Source organism: Polistes fuscatus, unplaced genomic scaffold (assembly GCF_010416935.1).
Source record: "Polistes fuscatus isolate 324 unplaced genomic scaffold, CU_Pfus_HIC Scaffold12, whole genome shotgun sequence".
NCBI classification, from domain to species: domain Eukaryota; kingdom Metazoa; phylum Arthropoda; class Insecta; order Hymenoptera; family Vespidae; genus Polistes; species Polistes fuscatus.
In genome coordinates, this window is record NW_025113020.1 from 1,705,357 (window position 1) to 1,728,443 (window position 23,087).

The window sequence follows — 23,087 nt, forward strand, 5'->3', positions numbered from 1 at the left end:
TCGATTCTTTGTGGGGGAATTATTTTTTTTATAAGTATATAAAAATAACATATATACATATATACATAATATACATCTTACATTAGTTTGTATAAGAATTAGGAAATAACATATATACATATATACATAATATACATCTTACATTAGTTTGTATAAGAATTAGGAAATAACATATATACATATATACATATAACTATAAACTATCTTTTGTCTTTTTTTTCAATTCTTTCTTCTTTTTTATCGCAATTAAAATTATAATTATTTCGTCTCTCTCTTCGGTTTTTCTACTTATTCAATAAGATTGCGCTTTCGCAATTTACGAGCTTCCTTATGTTTTTCTTTCTCAGCATTGTCGTGAATTCGCCTCTTTTTTCGCAGTAACCAGATTTCTTTAGCTCTCTCTTTACGACCTTCCATCATGCTCTTGTACAAATTACGATGTTTCTTCTTAATCATTTTTTCTCTCAACCGATATTCCTGTTTATTTTGACGTTCCTTTTCGTAAGGATCTTCCTTCCTTTTTCACCGGCCTTCACCTGCATCGCTTTTTTCTAAAATTTATAAAATACATTATAAGCAATAAGAAAAGGAAAAATAATTCATATTTGAATATATAAAACAGTTGCTTAATCACCTTTCGCATTCGTTCGCGTTTCTTTTCTTTTTCTTTTTCTTCATCTGATACCTCAATTTCATCCTTATCATCATCTTCCTCTTCGTTATCTTCTTCATCATCTCTTCTTCTTCTTCTTCTTCGCTACCTTCTTCCATGTCTGCTGTTTTCATTTCCTGTTTATCTTCTTCATTCTCAGAAGATAATTCTTCATCTTCAACTGCATATTATTGAATTAAATTATTAATATTGAAAGATATTGTATCAATTTAAAATTATATTATTTACCATCTCTGAGTTTATATCAGGATTCATCAATGCGCGTTCCTCTGGTGGAATGTATGTTTGATCTAATCGACTCTCATTAAATGGAGACAAATGTGGTGGAAGAACAGCACCCATTAAATACTTCTGTATAGGCAACAATTCTCTTGCATTCACTGAATCGAACACCCATTGTGGTTGTACGTAATTTCTATATTATTTAACGAATTATATAAGTAAAATAAAGAAAATATTCACACAGCAATAATTAGACAGAAAACAAAAGTACAATGAGAAATATATTTATAATTATATCTTTAAAAATAAATTAACTACCTAGATAAGAATTGTTTGTCCATACTAGGTCTGTCCACAATCTGATGTGTGATTGTTTCGTCATTTTCATTAAAAGTAGCACCAACGAACATTAGCTTATCCCAAGAAACTTCTCCGCCAAAGCAACGTAAAACAAAAACTAATGGTTCTCTCGGTACTTCTCTGTTCAAAAAGAACTTCAAACCTTTAAATAACGTCTTTAATTTTTTTATTTTATCAGCTTCTAATTTAGCTGCTTCCAATTGTTGAGCATCAACATCCTAGACAAATAATTACTAACGTTTATTCATATTTTCGAAGATGCATATTATTCAATAATTATATTCTTTTACCTTAGAAAATTGATCTATTTCTATTTCTTCATCATCTATGCTTTGTATGGTAGGATCTAATGCCTTAAGTGGTACATTCAATGCACTTATTCTTTCCGATACAAACGCTTCCTCATCTACAAGATTCTTTTCGCATTGGCCTAAAAATGTATTACTTATTAAAATATCATTCATTACCTCTTTTCTTTTCGCTTAATAAATATAGAAAGAAAATGAATAAAATCATCTTACCAGTATTATTAAATTGTGGAGGATAAAACAAATTAAGAGAATGATAAAGTCTATATTAACAAATCCAAGCATTACGACATAAAATTCCACAAATATGGACATAACTTTGAAATCAACTTCTCTTTTCTCTTGCGGTTCAAAAGAGAAATGATGCGGTACGATCCAATTTATTATTTGGCCTTTGATTTCCGCTTGATAGTAATAACCTTTTATGGATATAAAAACTTTTCTTAAGGCTTTAGCCGCTATGACGAAATGTAAAAATTCAATAGTTAATCTTCTGCACAGAGCTGATTGATCGCGTGGTATATGAGCTAATGATGGGAATGTACTGAACAAGAAACATAAAGTTAAACAATCATCTAAATCTCTCAAGCGTCTACAAATGTCGGATAGCGTTCTTTGACGATATGATCCAATTTCAAAGTTGGATGATTACTTAAATATCTTTTCATTTCAGCAAAATCTCTAAGTGCCCTTGCCCTTCCAACTTTTCTATTGAATACCTAGGAAGAAATTAGACATACATAGATAATGTTTCAAAACAAAATATTAGAGTGATAGATATTAACTCACTTTGTAATCCCTTAATTTCCATATTATCGGTTCGTGCATTAAGAATTGAATATCCTTTTTATGATACAAGGTTTTTATTCCAGCTTCACCTTTTGTGCTCTTTTACGATTACGAGGCTCCCTTGGATAAATTCCTTTCAATATACATAGTTTGCGAAATTCATTTAAAGAAAGTTGCAATTTTTCAATGCAGATTTTCTGGTCATAAACTGTGCTCCTTCTCCTGATTGATACTGTAAAATACGCAAAATACATGTTATTTAAATTATTTAAAACTATATATGTTATATTATTTTGTTAAGAAGATAACATTATAACCTAAAATATTTTTAATGTTAATTACATAAATGTACAAATTAATTCTTACTTTCTTCTTCCCTATCACAACCATTTTGTTTGTTGCGTTTTTCTTTCACTATATGTTAACGAATATATTAGTGTAATTACAACAATATTAATCATATATACTAAAAACACACGTGGGCTAACAAGTACATACTGTAATGTAGATATCCTAGCGACAGATTAAAAAAGCTGTTCTAAGCTTCTTGAAAGCAACACTATGAGGCACTGCAATCAAATCATATGTTAAAACATGTTTTTTTGATGGCTATAATTTATGCTAAAAAATTAATAATAAAATTATAAATATATTTTTATATATATTATTGACAATAAATGAAAAAATATGGAGCAAACAGGTAATTTACTTTATAAGATATTAAAACAGGCAAAATAATGTGTAACATATGATTTTATGGCATACGATTCTACATATGATATTTACAATTATTTAATAGAAATTAATTTATATTCACATATTGTTTTTTAGAAATTTGTGAATATTTTAATGGTATTATTAAGTATGAGAATCGACGATTGTTGAGCGTTCTGATATTTCTCTTTTTATATTTTTTCTTTCGGTAGCAAGAATTTTACGTCTTGGCCATCGAGCGTCGAGCGTTTTGTATATCTATATATATCGGCGTATAAGCGCGGCATTTTTAAATCGAATCTTGATGCTTATAGCACGCCGTTTCTTTATTTAGTGTCAAAATAATGAACCATGACTAAAAAAAAAAATTCATTTTAACAGAAACTATTATTATTTAGTTGAGAGTAAAATAATGAATTAATTTTGTGTCTCGCAATAAAATTAATTAGAATAATTAATTGATATAAATTCTTTGCCTCACAAAAATTTATTTGTATATCAAATTGAATACGTATTCTCTTTAAGACGAAATTTAAAATTTAAATATTTTTCCTATTAAATTATGTATTTTATAAAATTTTAAATTACTGACTTTTTGTCTCGTAAAAATTTTTAGTTTATCAAATTGAATACATATTTGAAAAAGAAGAATTTTATATCTACATATAAAATTAATTCAAGATATACAGGAAAGGATATTCTAAAAACGTGGAATTTATTTTTTGTGTAGACATAATTTTAATTCACTTTTATAACGTTATAAGAAATAGTAATGCATTTGTATTTAGCTTTAAAGTCATAAAAATTGCAGGAAAAAATTAAATAGGCTACAAAATAAAAGGAATTTAAATTGGATAAATTAAAATTATATGACGACTGCGCGTACTATATCAAAATCGAATTGAAATACCACAAATTAAATATTTCAATTATTTAAATAAATTTAAAATCACACAGAATTTGTATTGTGTCCGCAGAAAATAATCATTGTCAATGTTCTCTCTCACTATGCGCATAATTGAAATATTTCAATTAAAATTTAGAACATCATTTTAATTCCGTCAAAATTTTGTTTAGAAATATAAATTAAATTCTCAATTTAAATTCTCGCATTATAATTGGAGGCATTCAATCATATACATAATTTTAATTCGAGTATTATGTTTCTTTTGTCAATTTTATAAGATTATGTATAAATTGTTATTACTATTGTTATTGTTACAATTATTTTTTATTTTTTGTAGAATATAATGAAGGCGGTGTAAATGGCAATTAATTTTGGTATTTCTGAAATTGTAAAGAAATTAAATGGTCTTATTTTTCCAAGTGTACTAAGTGATTGTTTTTTAAATAAAAACTATGTTTCACTCAAGAATGGGTCGAACATTTAACAAAAATACCATGAGACGGACTCTTTATGAAACACTAATTCTATATATTTATCTACAACAATTCAAAAGGATATTCAATTTTATATCGATATCTTGCTCATTTTCGTGAAACTCCTCGTAATTATAAACCTCTTGAGGGTTGTCTATTTCTGTGGTAATATTAAAGAAATCATTTCTTGCCATATCTTCCACATTCTCGTCTCTTTCTTCTACTCGAATCTCAGCAGAATTCTCGACTGTGCTAGTGGAAAAGTTGGAGCAGGATTGTCCTCCACAGTATTGGCACAGTTGAGTGCAAAGTAGCCCAGTTTTTCGGCAGCTGCAGCGTAAAGCTTTGCTGTTTCCCGGACACGAACATTGTACCTGAAACATAGACATGTAGAGAAAATGATTAAGAATTTGCGTGCGCAAAGAATGCGTATATGCTTTTTAATATAATTCGTTCCGAATTCGCGAAACATTAGACCTTAAAAATTCATTACAACATTTAGACTTTAAAAATTCGTGAATTTTTTAAAAAAATCATTGAGTCGAAACGTTGATGGTTAACATTTTACAAAATTAAAAAATTTTTAATTTTCAAAAAATAACTAACTTGACTTGTTTCTCCATTCAATTATTTAGTCTATTCAAATTTTTTTGAGAACTTACCATTCTTAACAAATTGTCAGGCGCTGAATCTTTACTATTCATGATAGGAATCATCATCGTGGTGGTTTGCTTCCATCCCCAATCCCGTGCATCCAATTTGTTCCCCAACCACAATTGCACCTGATAAAATGTGCGTTTCACGTGTTCTCGCAGGACGGGTTGCGTTGGAGGTAAAGTCGCCAATCGAATCTCCACGGTGGTGTCCGTGGGCAGCGATGCAAATTTTTCGTATCGAGCATCACTGAGCGACTGATTCAGATTTTTGAAGTTGTATAAATGTGCAATTATTTGTTCTGCACATTCACACAGACTCTCTACTGTACTCGTTACGTTGTAGAATATTTTTACAGCATTCTGCAGATTGTCATTCTTTTGCAGAATGGAGATGACGTTCTTCTTTTCTTTGCCGTACATGGCACTCGTCGTGTCACATCCTGCGAATGCGTGGGCAAATAAAATATACGACTTCAGATGTGCGTGGTCCTCTGTATAATACAAAGTATTTATTTTACCACCTGGCATAATATTGTAAAAAAACAGAGGATTGGAATTTGATAAACCTATCAATAAAATCAGCAGGTCGACGTCATTGCTGACAACTGCCACTTCGCAGCCCGTATTTTGCCTTAGCTCTATCGCTGTCCATGTTATAAGCGCGTCCGCATTTTCTTGAGCGAGTTTCACGTTGAAACCATGTGCACGTAAAAATACCACAAGCATCTGCACCAGTTTCATTTTGTTTTTCACATTCGACAAAAATTTTTTTTGGCTCAAAGTAAGGAATGTGCTTTCGTTGAACTCGATATCCGGTGCCATATTTTCTTCACGTCGCCGGTATCTCTCGTACGATTTTATTCCAGTATACTCGTCGGTGTATCCATCAAAGACGACCAAAGAATTTTCTCCGTATTTGTTGATGATGTGCCAATGGTACAATTCACAAATTTCTTGAAACGATGCTCCATTTGGCCAGCTGATATTGTGCAGAAGGAATCCGCCATCAATGACAAAGGTTATGTTTCGGATCGAAGTTTGTAATTGTAAAACGTACGGCTTAAATAGTTTGTTCAGTTCGGACTTCGATGTCTTCCTCATGAGACCAAACTCATCGAATAAAGATAAGGGATACGGTGAAATTCGTACTCTAATGCTTTACGTGTTTGTACCTCGTCACTGTGAAATATATGCGAAACACGTTGAAAGAGTAAAACAGGGTCGACCGTACTCGTATCATTGTTATCGTGAGTCTGCATTCGTGCTGCCGTCAGATTTTTCACTTTGCTTGTTACCGAAGATAATGATACTTCAGCAACACTCTTTCCCACCATGGATTCCATACTTTTTTTCCCTTTCTCGAATGCTAGATGACAATCTGTAGTAACCACACCGGCAATCCCCGTTGACAAGGAACACAAAGTAGTTCGAGGTTCAAAAGGACGGCGTTCCTTAAACCAAGATATGAACTTCTTAATTTCGTCATCATCTCGTTTTATTCGGGGGGGTGCGAGATCGGCGTGTTGTTCACTTGTTAATGATGCAATGCCACAAAAATCTTCAAAGCACTCAATAATTGAGAACAACGATGGCATCACTGATAAAAATCTTGCGTTGACACTAGGTGTAACACCTTTCCCATGTTTCAGATCTGTACCGAAAACCTGTTTAAAGTTTGCTCAATCGTCATGTCCGTCCACATACCGCACCAAGTTTTGTCAGACCTCCTCACCGTAAAATTGCCCTCCGTTGTGAATTTTCGGTATTCGTCATCGGTCATTGTCTGCTTTATGTTGACCATATCTTGAAGATATATTTGAACACTTTCAGCGTAATTGAATTTGCCTGCAGCATGAAAAATAGGTAACATTTTACGAATACTTTGAAGGTGTAATTGCCAGTTGCCTGAGCGTTCGGCCTCCATAAACTGCAACGCAATTACGACGCACTCAAAGTATTGCACCCATAGTTGTGCCGTAGGTCCTCGATTTTTTAAAATAGCCAATTGTGCAATCAAGTCCATAGTCATCGAAGTAATCGAAGTTTTCGCTTGACAATCGCCGATAGTCGGAGGTTCTGTACGCCAACTTTGGAAAAAAGCTTTAATGTCTTTGTCGTATTGTTTACGTATTTCACCTTCGATTTCTCGGATCATCATTACTCCCAAAGCGGTAAATGTCAAGATATGAGCACGCATCGCACGAGCATAAGCATGCCCCATCAACACCCTCTTCACTGCTGCTCGAGTGTATATTATTGCCCAGATGTCTTCAAGTCCGCTGCCATTCATAATGTGACCGATTGAGCCTAAGTAGGACATAAGCAAGTGGAACCCACCCAAGCGAACCACAACGTCTTTCAGCGTATCCTGTGATGCTGCAACAATCGCACGAGCTTTATAGTACAATGGTTGGTCGAATGTTACGAAACACGTTTTCTGATTAATTCGACGAGCCCCAACTAGAGCGGTGTGTAAAGCTGTGTTGATAGTGCTCATATTTGAAGGAGGACAATTTATGAAAGGCAGACAAACAACTTTGGAAGCATCATAAGTGTTATTCGCCGTTAAAACCTCCATAAAACCTCTCCAACTTGGTATATTTTCAATGTTGCAGTGCTTTGCCCATAGATATGCCGAATATACTGCTGGCAATACAGGCGAATCTATGGAAAAGAGTTTTGTTGTGTCATCGTATTTAATATTTTCCAATCCGTCCGAATTGCCTGTCCATGGTATGGTTTGCACTATGCTCTGTGACGCTATCGTCGTAGATGATACTTTTGAGGCACCTTTCAATTTTTTCGTCCGACCTTCATAGCTTATTTTTTTCTCCGGCGTGTAGATAGCTATTCCACCTAAGCAGTGATTCGTATTACAGCCATCTAAAGTTTGAACGTTGTGATCGTTAGTATCAAAGACATGTTGCACACAAACATCGTCTTCAAATACGAATTTCGGTGGATCCATGATGATCGATGCCTCGTACTGTTGCAATTGATAATATGACACGCAGTAGCCTAATTTATTAAGGATATCGATTATCCACTTTGATCCGCATTTGCGATAAATGTAAATTCCGAGTGCCAACTGTAGATGCGATGTGAAACCGGAACGTCGGATGAGAGCTACAATAGAATGGGCTACTGCACTTCGTTGCACGAAATATCGGTCTTTATCGTCGTCGACATTTTCCCGTGAATTGGATACAACAAATTGATCAATAAGTACACGAAGAAGTGGCGGAATGTCTCTTTGAACTGAATTGAGAAATTTTCCAGCTGGCTGATAAGAATTGTTCTCGTAATCGTGATTCTCGATATCTTTTCGGACGATCTGTGCTGCAACGTTTACAATTGCTTCTCGCTGTTTAAAAGTGAGGGAATCCGGATCACGATACCAGTCTGCACATAACTTGGCTGCACTGAAGCATTTATAAAAGATCATTGTTTCACGGCCTTGGTGCTGATCGATGTAGATATCTTCTCCGAAAAATTCCGTCAATTTTCGAAATAAAACATCTCTTGTAAAACATCTGCTGCCCGGATGATTGAGTAATTCATTCGCTGTGAATTTTCCTTTTTGCGAATTTTTTATGTATTCGGCAATGTATTGAAAATCAGACTCTATTTCTTCTAATCTTAAATTACGTTTCGGCGAGTAGGTTGGTATTTCGCAAACAGGAAGTAACATTTTCTGTGATATCGAGCGCCTACAGCAATTACAGAATTGACATCTTTTAATCGATTTTGCATAGTGATGCCCATTTCATCGTTTCGCTGTTTAGCTATATTGAGTAACCTTTCCTTCATAAAGTCGTTCTGTATCACGGAGCCTGGCTTGTGTTTTGATCCCATGGACGTGCGCATATTAAGCACAAGTCACGGAAATTGAATTCATTTTCCGATTTAGAAGATTCGCTGACGTACTAGGTGTTTCAGCAGAAGATGTCGATGAAGCTTTCTGTTTTGCTGCTCTTGCGGCCACACTTTTAATTGTCGCTATTGTGTACCATTTTCGGCACGATTCATGCACGAGAACAGGGGTACGACTGCTCCAAACCTCCCATTTTCCATCGCCAAATTCTTTGCTTTTCGCAATTAATGTCCTCAGACCCTTTTCTCCAACGGTCACGACTTTCGACGTAGCACACTCCAATGCTTCATCGCATATGTTGCATACCTTGTCCGCATCCATGAATAGTTCACTAGTCAACAATTTATTTTATTATTTGTCTTGACGACTATGATACAATTATTTTAATACTTGATTTGGGCTGTATAAATGTTCGAAAGAGAATATTTTAATGTTTAATGTTTACTGATCGAATGCTAAAAGACCACAAACTGTGCTTAGTGTAGACTATATGAGAAAGTTGTTGTTATGAATTTAAAGCACGCGACGTCTCGAACAATGTCGTGTGAGTATAAACAAATACAGGTAAAGAGAGGGAAAAGCGGTTAATTTTTCAAAGAGGAAACAAAGAGACGTTAGGGCATTACAGGTAAATAGAGAGACAAAGGAAGTTCGAAAAGTGTGATTCGAAAAGTTCGTTGGAAATAAATAATGTACTGCTACACAAAAAGTATTTGTATTCCCTTGCCCTGTATTCTCTTTATAACAGTATTATCATTAACAGTACTATTATAATTGTATATTAACCTCTTGGGTACATTTGACGTCTGAGACACGTCATTCACTTTTTTTCCCTAGGAGCGGATGACGTATCTAAGACGTCAAACCAAAAATTACATTTTTAGGTACATTTGACAACCAAGCAAACCAAGCAACCATAATATTTGCATTGCATAATATCTATATTTTGACATTTTTTTTTTATTCTTTCTTATATATATAATATATCGATAAATTATAGAATTTAAAATTAGAATAGATTAGAAAGAATAGATTAAGAATTCTAAGGAACCAAAAATAATTTTCGTTCCACATGCAAATATTTTCTCAAATAAATCCGTACCCAAGGGTTAAAAAAATTTGTGAATATTAAACTTACCTCTATATATAATATAATTCTCAATATAATATAAACTAATATTATCTTTAACGAGCTTTCGGAAACTAAATACGTTATCACTTTTCATTGCCTTATATACCGTCATAGAGGCGCGTGGATCGTACTTTGCGCGCTAAGTATAAAGAGAATATATTCCCTTTACATATATTATTCAATAAAAAATATTCGAAGTGTGTAGAAAAAGCATGCAAAACTTACACAGCACTAGACTTTTGCAAACCGAGATACGTAATGTTGAAAAGAATTTTTTGCTTCAAAGCGTCCAACTATTCAATACAGAAAGAAAACTCAAAACAGTTGAAATTTAAACAATCACCGGTGACTGAAATTCAACTGTATTTTCAATAGTAAGTAACGCGCCTAGACTCCGAGGTTTATAATTACAATGAGTTTCACGAAAATGAGCCAGAAATGGATATAGAATATATATAATAAGATCGATATAGATAATAATCGAATAGAATGAATAGATTTTTGATCCGGCAAATATTCTTCACTCCATGTAAGCTGCAAACAAAAATTTGTAACTTTGTGTAAACGTCTCTTTGAAACTTTAAACGCGTTTTTCTCAAAACGGTGTTTTCAAAATTGGTGACCACGATTTCTCAAAAACGGCTTAACCGATCGGTTTCAAATTTTAACATAACCTCCTCAGATATATTCCTCAAGTATTGAACGAAGGAATAAGATTTAAAAAAATTATTACTATTTTTTTTTTTAATAATTTAGAGCGAAAATTTCAGTCAGAAACGAAACATTTTTTCAAACAGACGCCATTTTGTCAAAAATCAAAATTTTTCTTATTCCTTCGTTCAATACCTGCAATTATCTGTCCTTTAAAAGAATCCACCATATTTGTTGATATCAGATAATCCAAACCACTGAAATGGAGGACACCGCTAAACGCCTTTTTTTAGAGGACGTTCAGGAAATCATCTACAGGAGCGGTGTACATTAATATTTTTACATGATCGACGCGCTATTGTATTTTTAAAAATAGGCTCTATTTGAATTACAATCACTTATAATTGATAAGTTAAAACTTTTTCTACAAAAATTTCATAAAAAGACGTCTTTTTTGAGACTGGCAATATAACCCCTTATGCGTATTACCCCTTAAAAAGAATCAGCGAAGAGCATTTGATATTTTATTATTTTGTATGACGAGAGTTGTGTTTAAAAGAAGATGAAAAACGACGAAAGAAGACGGCAACGAAGAACTAAGGACGACGATATCTTCGTTAATTACGACGTTTAAAGTAACACATAACACAAACGTGTTGATTAATTAATAATTTAGATTATAGATTCTTACTATTTTATTCTATCTCAACTCATTATATCAAATAAAATCCTATTAAATATTAAATAAATTATTAAATACAAAAAATAAATCTCTTTCACTAATGAACAACGCATTATTTGGTAAAACAATAGAAAACGTTCGTAATCATGAAGACGTAAAATTGCTAACCCAATGGGACATGGCGCTAAAAATTTAATCGCCAAGCCAAATTTTACGATAGAACAATTTTTGTCCGAAAATTTTATCGCGGTGTAGAAATGGATAAAATTAAAATTTAATTGTTTCAACCGTCTTACATAGGAATGTGCATATTGGATATATCTTAACACATTGTACACAGTCAACGCACTTTTACGTTTTTCACAGGCTGTCACTGGAGCGCGAGTCACGTAAAAATACATATTTATAGTATTTATGTTACTAGGCAACGCTTCGCATTCGACCGAACTCCATAACGTGCTTTCCAGTGAAAGTATGATTGAGAGCGAAATTCCATACACAGTGATTATAACTTTCGTTATTATTTTGGATATTCCTTCCCAAGCATCTTTTCAACAAATCTTCAGACTCTAAAGTCTCATAAACTGTTTTTATAAGATTAATAGTTTCTTCGTCAAACGTTACTGGTACGTAAAAGTGGTCTCTTGCTTTTGTGCTTTCAGATGTTGATACTTGCACCAAGAATCTCGGCAGTAAGAATGGTGACGGTTTTCGTCTGTTGATATCATGTAATAGAACGGCTCTCTTCATTTATTCGAGATATTCACAGTTTCTGGTGATTGCCAAACCGTAGCATTCAGTAATCTTTTACATTAACTTATAAGTTAATTGTAAAATTAGTTGTTGACAATGCACGAATTTTAAGGACAGAGAAAACTGCAGAAGGTAACTGTAAAGAGGCCAGAATCTTATGAAGAAATCTCAAAGTTGCTGAACATGATAACTTTGAGGAAACGGAAAAATTACTCTATGCACCAGGCATAGCTGATTAATGTAAGTATAATTTTTGTTATAAAAAATCTGTTGTCAAAACTTTGAACGCGTTTTACTCAAAATCACATTTTCAGAACTTCGGGGAAGCACTGATCGAAAACTATTCAACCGACTTGGCTACAAATTGAACCCGTTATTTAAGACACAAATAGCTAAATGTGTACCCTTTAAAATATTCAATATTTTAATAATAAATTAATTGTTTTAAACAATTTATAAAAAGAAAAATTTTATTTTGAAAACCTTTTCTTTACAAGTACGCTATTTTTTTTTTTTTTTAATATGCATATTATAAGTTAGTTCATTAGGATGAAACCTACAGAACAATAATCTCTTTAATATTTTATTTCAGATGACTACGCTGTGTGTTTTCCCCAAACAACTCACCTTTTTTTCGAGGACTAAACTTGGACATATAAAATTATTAACAAATTAATGTAAAATTAATTATAAAAAAATTTGTGTTGCCCACTTCAAGACACCAATGAAAACATGCAAACATTTCAAAACGAACGCACTTTATTTTCATATTTGAAAAAATTCATGATAAAACGTCGAAATTTCGGCTGTCACACCGAGCCTGTATACCTTATAAAAACAGTAATTGACACGATCATTCGAGGATACACTTTGCATTCATTTACGGCTGCTGTATATACATATTCGTGTCAATATGGGACTTCCTCACGCATCTACTAGTCACCATCGCTGGACGCCGATCCACAACCGCAGGCACCGCCCACTACACAGTCGATGCCGTTCCGCCAAAAATCGCCCGGTCTGGTATCGAAGAAGTTGTTGAACCAGTTTTTAAAGTCCTCTTCATTGTCGAAGGTAACGCCCTTAATATGGTTCGACAGGGAACAGAAAACATGGTAATCTGTCGGTACAGGTCCAAAGAATACGGCGGATGCTGAGGACCTCCCATTCGAACTATTGGAGTGCGGCTTTGACGACTTGTGCAACATGGAACCAGGCGTTGCCGTAAAGGAGTATGGTTTCCTTTGTCGATGGGGTTTTTCAGTCGAATAACCTCTTTCACGCAGTGTAACTGGAATTTATAGAACTCCTTGTTAACCATGGCATTTCTTTCGAGCGATTTTCTTTGTTGTTTTCACTAAACACTTGAGGCACCCAGGTTACCAATTTATCGGCAAATCTTATTGAATGAAGATGATTAAGATTCGTTTAATGATCGCAGTTCATGTTTTCAGCTAATTCACGACTTGTTTGGTGACCGTCTTCCTTCAAAAGTGTTTTGAGACGATCTTCGTCGAATTCCTCGATACCTTGGTATTATCCTTACCTTGGTATGATATGAATATTACTAAATTATCTTTTCTATTTTTCAAATAATCCCTGCAATCAATTAATTTATACAATGAACTCAAAGCTACAGGGCGAGGGATAGCCGATGGGTCTAGTTCGTCTGGGTCTGAGATACTAGAAGAGGAAGGGGTAGCTAGATGGAAGGTTGAGGTGATAATTGTGGGGATAGTTCAGGAGCGGAGAGGGGTAGATCGAGGAACTCACGCATAACAGGTTCTTCGTCGGACGTCATGTTTTCATTAGTTGGTTTTTCTAGGAGAGGGGAGAATAGGCGTCGTTTCTTCTCGGGGTGGAAGGAAAATGGATCGTTATACTTTGAGCTATTATTGAAGGGACGAATATCTTACTATTTTCATGTTGTATTTGATGGTGGAAAGGTCGATTGAATGGGGACATTAATAATTAAGAATTAAACTCAGAAAGTTCCGAAATTTGTAAATTTGAAAAAGGTTTTAGTAGGGTTAAGAACCGGATATGTCGAAATCTAGGCATTTAATCGAAAAAAGTATCAATCAAAAAAAAGTTGTATAGATAATTGAAAAATACGTAAAAAATTTTGTGAGGTCCATCTTCGTATTTGCACAAATAAGCTAGAAATATTGGAAAAAGGATGGTAAAGGATGGTAAGAGTGGGGACAAGCCCCGCCTAACCTTCGGTCTTACAAGTGAATGGGCTAGTACGCGTGCAAGCGTCCGTGTGTACTAAACCAAACGAAGGGTCTACAGTTATTCTCGGGCCTCTCAGTCGTGAATACGAGTGCGAGTGAGAGACGAAACTTGTTTTTCTCTCTTTCTATTTTCTATGCGTTAGCGAGTTTTTTCGTTTTGGGCACCGAGTGTCGAGCATTCTGTATTTCTATATATATCGAAGTATAAGCGCGGCGTTTTTAAATCGAATCTTGATGCTTATGGCACGCCGTTTTTTTATTTATTGTCAAAAATAGTAAACTTTGAATAAAAGAAAAACAATAATTCATTTTAACAGAAACTATTATTATTTAGTCGAGAGTAAAAAGTAATGAATTAATTTTGTGTCTTGACACATAAAAATAATTAATATTTATTTATTTATTTATTTATTTAATAATATTTTATTGACGCTAGAGCCTAAGCTCCCTAAAGGCTATTAATTACAGTGTAGTACAAAATAAAGATGAAACAAAACGGAAATTAAAATTGTGTAATTATTATTAAACTTATCATTATAATAGTAGTAACGTACTGAAAGTAGATAAAAGTAAAAAGAAAAAAAAAAGGAAGTAGGAAGTAAAAAAAAAGTAGATAAAAGTAACAAGTTCATCTAGTTAATATATTAATTATTGAGGCATTACGCAACTGAAATAATGAATCATATGGCATAGGTCTTCGATATTATTTTAAATCGCGAGCATCGTATTCGAAGACGTAGAAGAGACCTTATAGTGCATTCTTGAAGACCATAAAATTATCAAACAAAGTTCTATGTTAGCTGAGAGGTGTCGATGCGACGGACCGATTGGTCGCCAGCCTTCGAAGTGGTGTTTACTAACTGAGTAAACACTCGTCTTCCTACAAAGAAGAAACGATTTTTTTCAGTTTAAAAACGGTTTGTAACTACAAAGAATTTCACGAAAATAAGCAAGAAAACGATATAAAAATCGAATACACTTTTACATCGTTGTAGATAAATAAATAGATTTTGTGTTTCATAAAAACTCCGTCTCATATTATTTTCGTTAAATGTTCGATTCATTCTTGAATGAAACATAGTTTTCATTTAAAAAAAAAATCGCTTAGTACACTTGGAAAAATAAAACCATTTAATTTATTTACAATATCACAAATATCAAAATTTATCGCTATTTACACCGTTCGCGACTAACATTGCCTTCATTATATTCTACAAAAATATACAAATAAATTTTTGTGAGGCAAAAAATTTATATCAATTAATTATTCTAATTAATTTTATTGCGAGACACAAAATTAATTCATTATTTTTACTCTCAACTAAATAATAATAGTTTCTGTTAAAATGAATTATTTTTTTTTAGTCATGGTTCATTATTTTTGACACTAAATAAAGAAACGGCGTGCTATAAGCATCAAGATTCGATTTAAAAATGCCGCGCTTATACGCCGATATATAGATATACAAAACGCTCGACGCTCGATGGCCAAGACGTAAAATTCTTGCTACCGAAAGAAAAAATATAAAAAGAGAAATATCAGAACGCTCAACAATCGATTCTCATACTTAATAATACCATTAAAATATTCACAAATTTCTAAAAAAACAATATGTGAATATAAATTAATTTCTATTAAATAAATTGTAAATATCATATGTAGAATCGTATGCCATAAAATCATATGTTACACATTATTTTGCCTGTTTTAATATCTTATAAAGTAAATTACCTGTTTGCTCCATATTTTTTCATTTATTGTCAATAATATATATAAAAATATATTTATAATTTTATTATTAATTTTTTAGCATAAATTATAGCCATCAAAAAAACATGTTTTAACATATGATTTGATTGCAGTGCCTCATAGTGTTGCTTTCAAGAAGCTTAAAAACAGCTTTTTTAATCTGTCGCTAGGATATCTACATTACAGTATGTACTTGTTAGCCCACGTGTGTTTTTAGTATATATGATTAATATTGTTGTAATTACACTAATATATTCGTTAACATATAGTGAAAGAAAAACGCAACAAACAAAATGGTTGTGATAGGGAAGAAGAAAGTAAGAATTAATTTGTACATTTATGTAATTAACATTAAAAATATTTTAGGTTATAATGTTATCTTCTTAACAAAATAATATAACATATATAGTTTTAAATAATTTAAATAACATGTATTTTGCGTATTTTACAGTATCAATCAGGAGAAGGAGCACAGTTTATGACCAGAAAATCTGCATTGAAAAAATTGCAACTTTCTTTAAATGAATTTCGCAAACTATGTATATTGAAAGGAATTTATCCAAGGGAGCCTCGTAATCGTAAAAGAGCACAAAAAGGTGAAGCTGGAATAAAAACCTTGTATCATAAAAAGGATATTCAATTCTTAATGCACGAACCGATAATATGGAAATTAAGGGATTACAAAGTGAGTTAATATCTATCACTCTAATATTTTGTTTTGAAACATTATCTATGTATGTCTAATTTCTTCCTAGGTATTCAATAGAAAAGTTGGAAGGGCAAGGGCACTTAGAGATTTTGCTGAAATGAAAAGATATTTAAGTAATCATCCAACTTTGAAATTGGATCATATCGTCAAAGAACGCTATCCGACATTTGTAGACGCTTTGAGAGATTTAGATGATTGTTTAACTTTATGTTTCTTGTTCAGTACATTCCCATCATTAGCTCATATACCACGCGATCAATCAGCTCTGTGCAGAAGATTAACTATTGAATTTTTACATTTCGTCATAGCGGCTAAAGCCTTAAGAAAAGTTTTTATATCCATAAAAGGTTATTACTATCAAGCGGAAATCAAAGGCCAAATAATAAATTGGATCGTACCACATCATTTCTCTTTTGAACCGCAAGAGAAAAGAGAAGTTGATTTCAAAGTTATGTCCATATTTGTGGAATTTTATGTCGTAATGCTTGGATTTGTTAATTATAGACTTTATCATTCTCTTAATTTGTTTTATCCTCCACAATTTAATAATACTGGTAAGATGATTTTATTCATTTTCTTTCTATATTTTATTAAGCGAAAAGAAAAGAGGTAATGAATGATATTTTAATAAGTAATACATTTTTAGGCCAATGCGAAAAGAATCTTGTAGATGAGGAAGCGTTTGTATCGGAAAGAATAAGTGCATTGAATGTACCACTTAAGGCATTAGATCCTACCATACAAAGCATAGATGATGAAGAAATAGAAATAGATCAATTTTCTAAGGTAAAAGAATATAATTATTGAATAATATGCATCTTCGAAAATATGAATAAACGTTAGTAATTATTTGTCTAGGATGTTGATGCTCAACAATTGGAAGCAGCTAAATTAGAAGCTGATAAAATAAAAAAATTAAAGACGTTATTTAAAGGTTTGAAGTTCTTTTTGAACAGAGAAGTACCGAGAGAACCATTAGTTTTTGTTTTACGTTGCTTTGGCGGAGAAGTTTCTTGGGATAAGCTAATGTTCGTTGGTGCTACTTTTAATGAAAATGACGAAACAATCACACATCAGATTGTGGACAGACCTAATATGGACAAACAATTCTTATCTAGGTAGTTAATTTATTTTTAAAGATATATAATTATAAATATATTTCTCATTGTACTTTTGTTTTCTGTCTAATTATTGCTGTGTGAATATTTTCTTTATTTTACTTATATAATTCGTTAAATAATATAGAAATTACGTACAACCACAATGGGTGTTCGATTCAGTGAATGCAAGAGAATTGTTGCCTATACAGAAGTATTTAATGGGTGCTGTTCTTCCACCACATTTGTCTCCATTTAATGAGAGTCGATTAGATCAAACATACATTCCACCAGAGGAACGCGCATTGATGAATCCTGAATATAAACTCAGAGATGGTAAATAATATAATTTTAAATTGATACAATATCTTTCAATATTAATAATTTAATTCAATAATGTGCAGTTGAAGATGAAGAATTATCTTCTGAGAATGAAGAAGATAAACAGGAAAATGAAACAGCAGACATGGAAGAAGGTAGCGAAGAAGAAGAAGAAGAAGAAGATGATGAAGAAGATAACGAAGAGGAAGATGATGATAAGGATGAAATTGAGGTATCAGATGAAGAAAAAGAAAAAGAAAAGAAACGCGAACGAATGCGAAAGGTGATTAAGCAACTGTTTTATATATTCAAATATGAATTATTTTTCCTTTTCTTATTGCTTATAATGTATTTTATAAATTTTAGAAAAAAGCGATGCAGGTGAAGGCCGGTGAAATAAGGAAGGAAGATCCTTACGAAAAGGAACGTCAAAATAAACAGGAATATCGGTTGAGAGAAAAAATGATTAAGAAGAAACATCGTAATTTGTACAAGAGCATGATGGAAGGTCGTAAAGAGAGAGCTAAAGAAATCTGGTTACTGCGAAAAAAGAGGCGAATTCACGACAATGCTGAGAAAGAAAAACATAAGGAAGCTCGTAAATTGCGAAAGCGCAATCTTATTGAATAAGTAGAAAAACCGAAGAGAGAGACGAAATAATTATAATTTTAATTGCGATAAAAAAGAAGAAAGAATTGAAAAAAAAGACAAAAGATAGTTTTTATGATTTTCCTAATTCTTATACAAACTAATGTAAGATGTATATATGTATATATGTATATATGTTATTTCCTAATTCTTATACAAACTAATGTAAGATGTATATTATGTATATATGTATATATGTTATTTTTATATACTTATAAAAAAAATAATTCGAAGATGAATCAGAATGCATTACTATTTTCTTATAACATAATAAAAATGAATTAAAATTATGTCTACACAAAAAATAAATTCCACGTTTTTAGAATATCCTTTCCTGTATATCTTGAATCAATTTTATATGTAGATATAAAATTCTTCTTTTTCAAATATGTATTCAATTTGATAAACTAATAAATTTTTACGAGACAAAAAGTCAGTAATTTAAAATTTTATAAAATACATAATTTAATAGGAAAAATATTTAAATTTTAAATTTCGTCTTAAAGAGAATACGTATTCAATTTGATATACAAATAAATTTTTGTGAGGCAAAGAATTTATATCAATTAATTATTCTAATTAATTTTATTGCGAGACACAAAATTAATTCATTATTTTTACTCTCAACTAAATAATAATAGTTTCTGTTAAAATGAATTATTTTTTTGTTAGTCATGGTTCATTATTTTTGACACTAAATAAAGAAACGGCGTGCTATAAGCATCAAGATTCGATTTAAAAATGCCGCGCTTATACGCCGATATATATAGATATACAAAACGCTCGACGCTCGATGGCCAAGACGTAAAATTCTTGCTACCGAAAGAAAAAATATAAAAAGAGAAATATCAGAACGCTCAACAATCGTCGATTCTCATACTTAATAATACCATTAAAATATTCACAAATTTCTAAAAAACAATATGTGAATATAAATTAATTTCTATTAAATAAATTGTAAATATCATATGTAGAATCGTATGCCATAAAATCATATGTTACACATTATTTTGCCTGTTTTAATATCTTATAAAGTAAATTACCTGTTTGCTCCATATTTTTTCATTTATTGTCAATAATATATATAAAAATATATTTATAATTTTATTATTAATTTTTTAGCATAAATTATAGCCATCAAAAAAACATGTTTTAACATATGATTTGATTGCAGTGCCTCATAGTGTTGCTTTCAAGAAGCTTAAAAACAGCTTTTTTAATCTGTCGCTAGGATATCTACATTACAGTATGTACTTGTTAGCCCACGTGTGTTTTTAGTATATATGATTAATATTGTTGTAATTATACTAATATATTCGTTAACATATAGTGAAAGAAAAACGCAACAAACAAAATGGTTGTGATAGGGAAGAAGAAAGTAAGAATTAATTTGTACATTTATGTAATTAACATTAAAAATATTTTAGGTTATAATGTTATCTTCTTAACAAAATAATATAACATATATAGTTTTAAATAATTTAAATAACATGTATTTTGCGTATTTTACAGTATCAATCAGGAGAAGGAGCACAGTTTATGACCAGAAAATCTGCATTGAAAAAATTGCAACTTTCTTTAAATGAATTTCGCAAACTATGTATATTGAAAGGAATTTATCCAAGGGAGCCTCGTAATCGTAAAAGAGCACAAAAAGGTGAAGCTGGAATAAAAACCTTGTATCATAAAAAGGATATTCAATTCTTAATGCACGAACCGATAATATGGAAATTAAGGGATTACAAAGTGAGTTAATATCTATCACTCTAATATTTTGTTTTGAAACATTATCTATGTATGTCTAATTTCTTCCTAGGTATTCAATAGAAAAGTTGGAAGGGCAAGGGCACTTAGAGATTTTGCTGAAATGAAAAGATATTTAAGTAATCATCCAACTTTGAAATTGGATCATATCGTCAAAGAACGCTATCCGACATTTGTAGACGCTTTGAGAGATTTAGATGATTGTTTAACTTTATGTTTCTTGTTCAGTACATTCCCATCATTAGCTCATATACCACGCGATCAATCAGCTCTGTGCAGAAGATTAACTATTGAATTTTTACATTTCGTCATAGCGGCTAAAGCCTTAAGAAAAGTTTTTATATCCATAAAAGGTTATTACTATCAAGCGGAAATCAAAGGCCAAATAATAAATTGGATCGTACCACATCATTTCTCTTTTGAACCGCAAGAGAAAAGAGAAGTTGATTTCAAAGTTATGTCCATATTTGTGGAATTTTATGTCGTAATGCTTGGATTTGTTAATTATAGACTTTATCATTCTCTTAATTTGTTTTATCCTCCACAATTTAATAATACTGGTAAGATGATTTTATTCATTTTCTTTCTATATTTTATTAAGCGAAAAGAAAAGAGGTAATGAATGATATTTTAATAAGTAATACATTTTTAGGCCAATGCGAAAAGAATCTTGTAGATGAGGAAGCGTTTGTATCGGAAAGAATAAGTGCATTGAATGTACCACTTAAGGCATTAGATCCTACCATACAAAGCATAGATGATGAAGAAATAGAAATAGATCAATTTTCTAAGGTAAAAGAATATAATTATTGAATAATATGCATCTTCGAAAATATGAATAAACGTTAGTAATTATTTGTCTAGGATGTTGATGCTCAACAATTGGAAGCAGCTAAATTAGAAGCTGATAAAATAAAAAAATTAAAGACGTTATTTAAAGGTTTGAAGTTCTTTTTGAACAGAGAAGTACCGAGAGAACCATTAGTTTTTGTTTTACGTTGCTTTGGCGGAGAAGTTTCTTGGGATAAGCTAATGTTCGTTGGTGCTACTTTTAATGAAAATGACGAAACAATCACACATCAGATTGTGGACAGACCTAATATGGACAAACAATTCTTATCTAGGTAGTTAATTTATTTTTAAAGATATATAATTATAAATATATTTCTCATTGTACTTTTGTTTTCTGTCTAATTATTGCTGTGTGAATATTTTCTTTATTTTACTTATATAATTCGTTAAATAATATAGAAATTACGTACAACCACAATGGGTGTTCGATTCAGTGAATGCAAGAGAATTGTTGCCTATACAGAAGTATTTAATGGGTGCTGTTCTTCCACCACATTTGTCTCCATTTAATGAGAGTCGATTAGATCAAACATACATTCCACCAGAGGAACGCGCATTGATGAATCCTGAATATAAACTCAGAGATGGTAAATAATATAATTTTAAATTGATACAATATCTTTCAATATTAATAATTTAATTCAATAATGTGCAGTTGAAGATGAAGAATTATCTTCTGAGAATGAAGAAGATAAACAGGAAAATGAAACAGCAGACATGGAAGAAGGTAGCGAAGAAGAAGAAGAAGAAGAAGATGATGAAGAAGATAACGAAGAGGAAGATGATGATAAGGATGAAATTGAGGTATCAGATGAAGAAAAAGAAAAAGAAAAGAAACGCGAACGAATGCGAAAGGTGATTAAGCAACTGTTTTATATATTCAAATATGAATTATTTTTCCTTTTCTTATTGCTTATAATGTATTTTATAAATTTTAGAAAAAAGCGATGCAGGTGAAGGCCGGTGAAATAAGGAAGGAAGATCCTTACGAAAAGGAACGTCAAAATAAACAGGAATATCGGTTGAGAGAAAAAATGATTAAGAAGAAACATCGTAATTTGTACAAGAGCATGATGGAAGGTCGTAAAGAGAGAGCTAAAGAAATCTGGTTACTGCGAAAAAAGAGGCGAATTCACGACAATGCTGAGAAAGAAAAACATAAGGAAGCTCGTAAATTGCGAAAGCGCAATCTTATTGAATAAGTAGAAAAACCGAAGAGAGAGACGAAATAATTATAATTTTAATTGCGATAAAAAAGAAGAAAGAATTGAAAAAAAAGACAAAAGATAGTTTTTATGATTTTCCTAATTCTTATACAAACTAATGTAAGATGTATATATGTATATATGTATATATGTTATTTCCTAATTCTTATACAAACTAATGTAAGATGTATATTATGTATATATGTATATATGTTATTTTTATATACTTATAAAAAAAATAATTCGAAGATGAATCAGAATGCATTACTATTTTCTTATAACATAATAAAAATGAATTAAAATTATGTCT

The 23,087-nt window shown here is 31.7% G+C and overlaps 2 protein-coding genes and 1 pseudogene across 4 annotated transcripts; 2 read left to right on the top strand and 1 right to left on the bottom strand.

Moving 5' to 3' along the window:
* Window positions 1-279: 279 nt before the first annotated feature.
* Window positions 280-2,879, bottom strand: LOC122526719 (annotated as a pseudogene).
* A 13,425-nt stretch (window positions 2,880-16,304) lies between these two features.
* LOC122526670 (pescadillo homolog) lies at window positions 16,305-18,996 on the top strand. Of its 2 annotated transcripts, XM_043650194.1 has the most exons (9): window positions 16,305-16,366; window positions 16,451-16,498; window positions 16,633-16,866; window positions 16,937-17,444; window positions 17,537-17,676; window positions 17,749-18,008; window positions 18,136-18,323; window positions 18,392-18,591; window positions 18,675-18,996. In XM_043650194.1, the coding sequence occupies exons 2-9, from the start codon at window positions 16,475-16,477 to the stop codon at window positions 18,936-18,938; spliced, it is 1,818 nt and encodes a 605-aa protein (XP_043506129.1). In that variant the 5' UTR covers window positions 16,305-16,366; window positions 16,451-16,474; the 3' UTR covers window positions 18,939-18,996. The 2 variants fall into 2 exon arrangements, with proteins under 2 accessions (XP_043506129.1, XP_043506130.1); XM_043650195.1 differs by having other exon boundaries at window positions 16,323-16,498; window positions 18,398-18,591.
* A 1,144-nt stretch (window positions 18,997-20,140) lies between these two features.
* Window positions 20,141-22,832, top strand: LOC122526667 (pescadillo homolog). Of its 2 annotated transcripts, XM_043650188.1 has the most exons (9): window positions 20,141-20,202; window positions 20,287-20,334; window positions 20,469-20,702; window positions 20,773-21,280; window positions 21,373-21,512; window positions 21,585-21,844; window positions 21,972-22,159; window positions 22,228-22,427; window positions 22,511-22,832. In XM_043650188.1, exons 2-9 carry the CDS (start codon window positions 20,311-20,313, stop codon window positions 22,772-22,774), a joined length of 1,818 nt encoding a protein of 605 aa, XP_043506123.1. In that variant the 5' UTR covers window positions 20,141-20,202; window positions 20,287-20,310; the 3' UTR covers window positions 22,775-22,832. The 2 variants fall into 2 exon arrangements, with proteins under 2 accessions (XP_043506123.1, XP_043506124.1); XM_043650189.1 differs by having other exon boundaries at window positions 20,158-20,334; window positions 22,234-22,427.
* The last annotated feature ends 255 nt before the right edge of the window (window positions 22,833-23,087 follow it).

What these genes read in the sequence shown, in the direction of transcription:
- LOC122526670 (XM_043650194.1), top strand. Translation starts at nt 16,475, where the DNA reads ATGGTTGTGATAGGGAAGAAGAAA. An exon ending in GGAAATTAAGGGATTACAAA is followed by an intron (nt 16,867 to 16,936) that starts GTGAGTTAATAT and finishes ATTTCTTCCTAG; the next exon opens with GTATTCAATAGAAAAGTTGG. An exon ending in TGAATATAAACTCAGAGATG is followed by an intron (nt 18,324 to 18,391) that starts GTAAATAATATA and finishes AATAATGTGCAG; the next exon opens with TTGAAGATGAAGAATTATCT.
- LOC122526667 (XM_043650188.1), top strand. Translation starts at nt 20,311, where the DNA reads ATGGTTGTGATAGGGAAGAAGAAA. An exon ending in GGAAATTAAGGGATTACAAA is followed by an intron (nt 20,703 to 20,772) that starts GTGAGTTAATAT and finishes ATTTCTTCCTAG; the next exon opens with GTATTCAATAGAAAAGTTGG. An exon ending in AACGCGAACGAATGCGAAAG is followed by an intron (nt 22,428 to 22,510) that starts GTGATTAAGCAA and finishes TATAAATTTTAG; the next exon opens with AAAAAAGCGATGCAGGTGAA.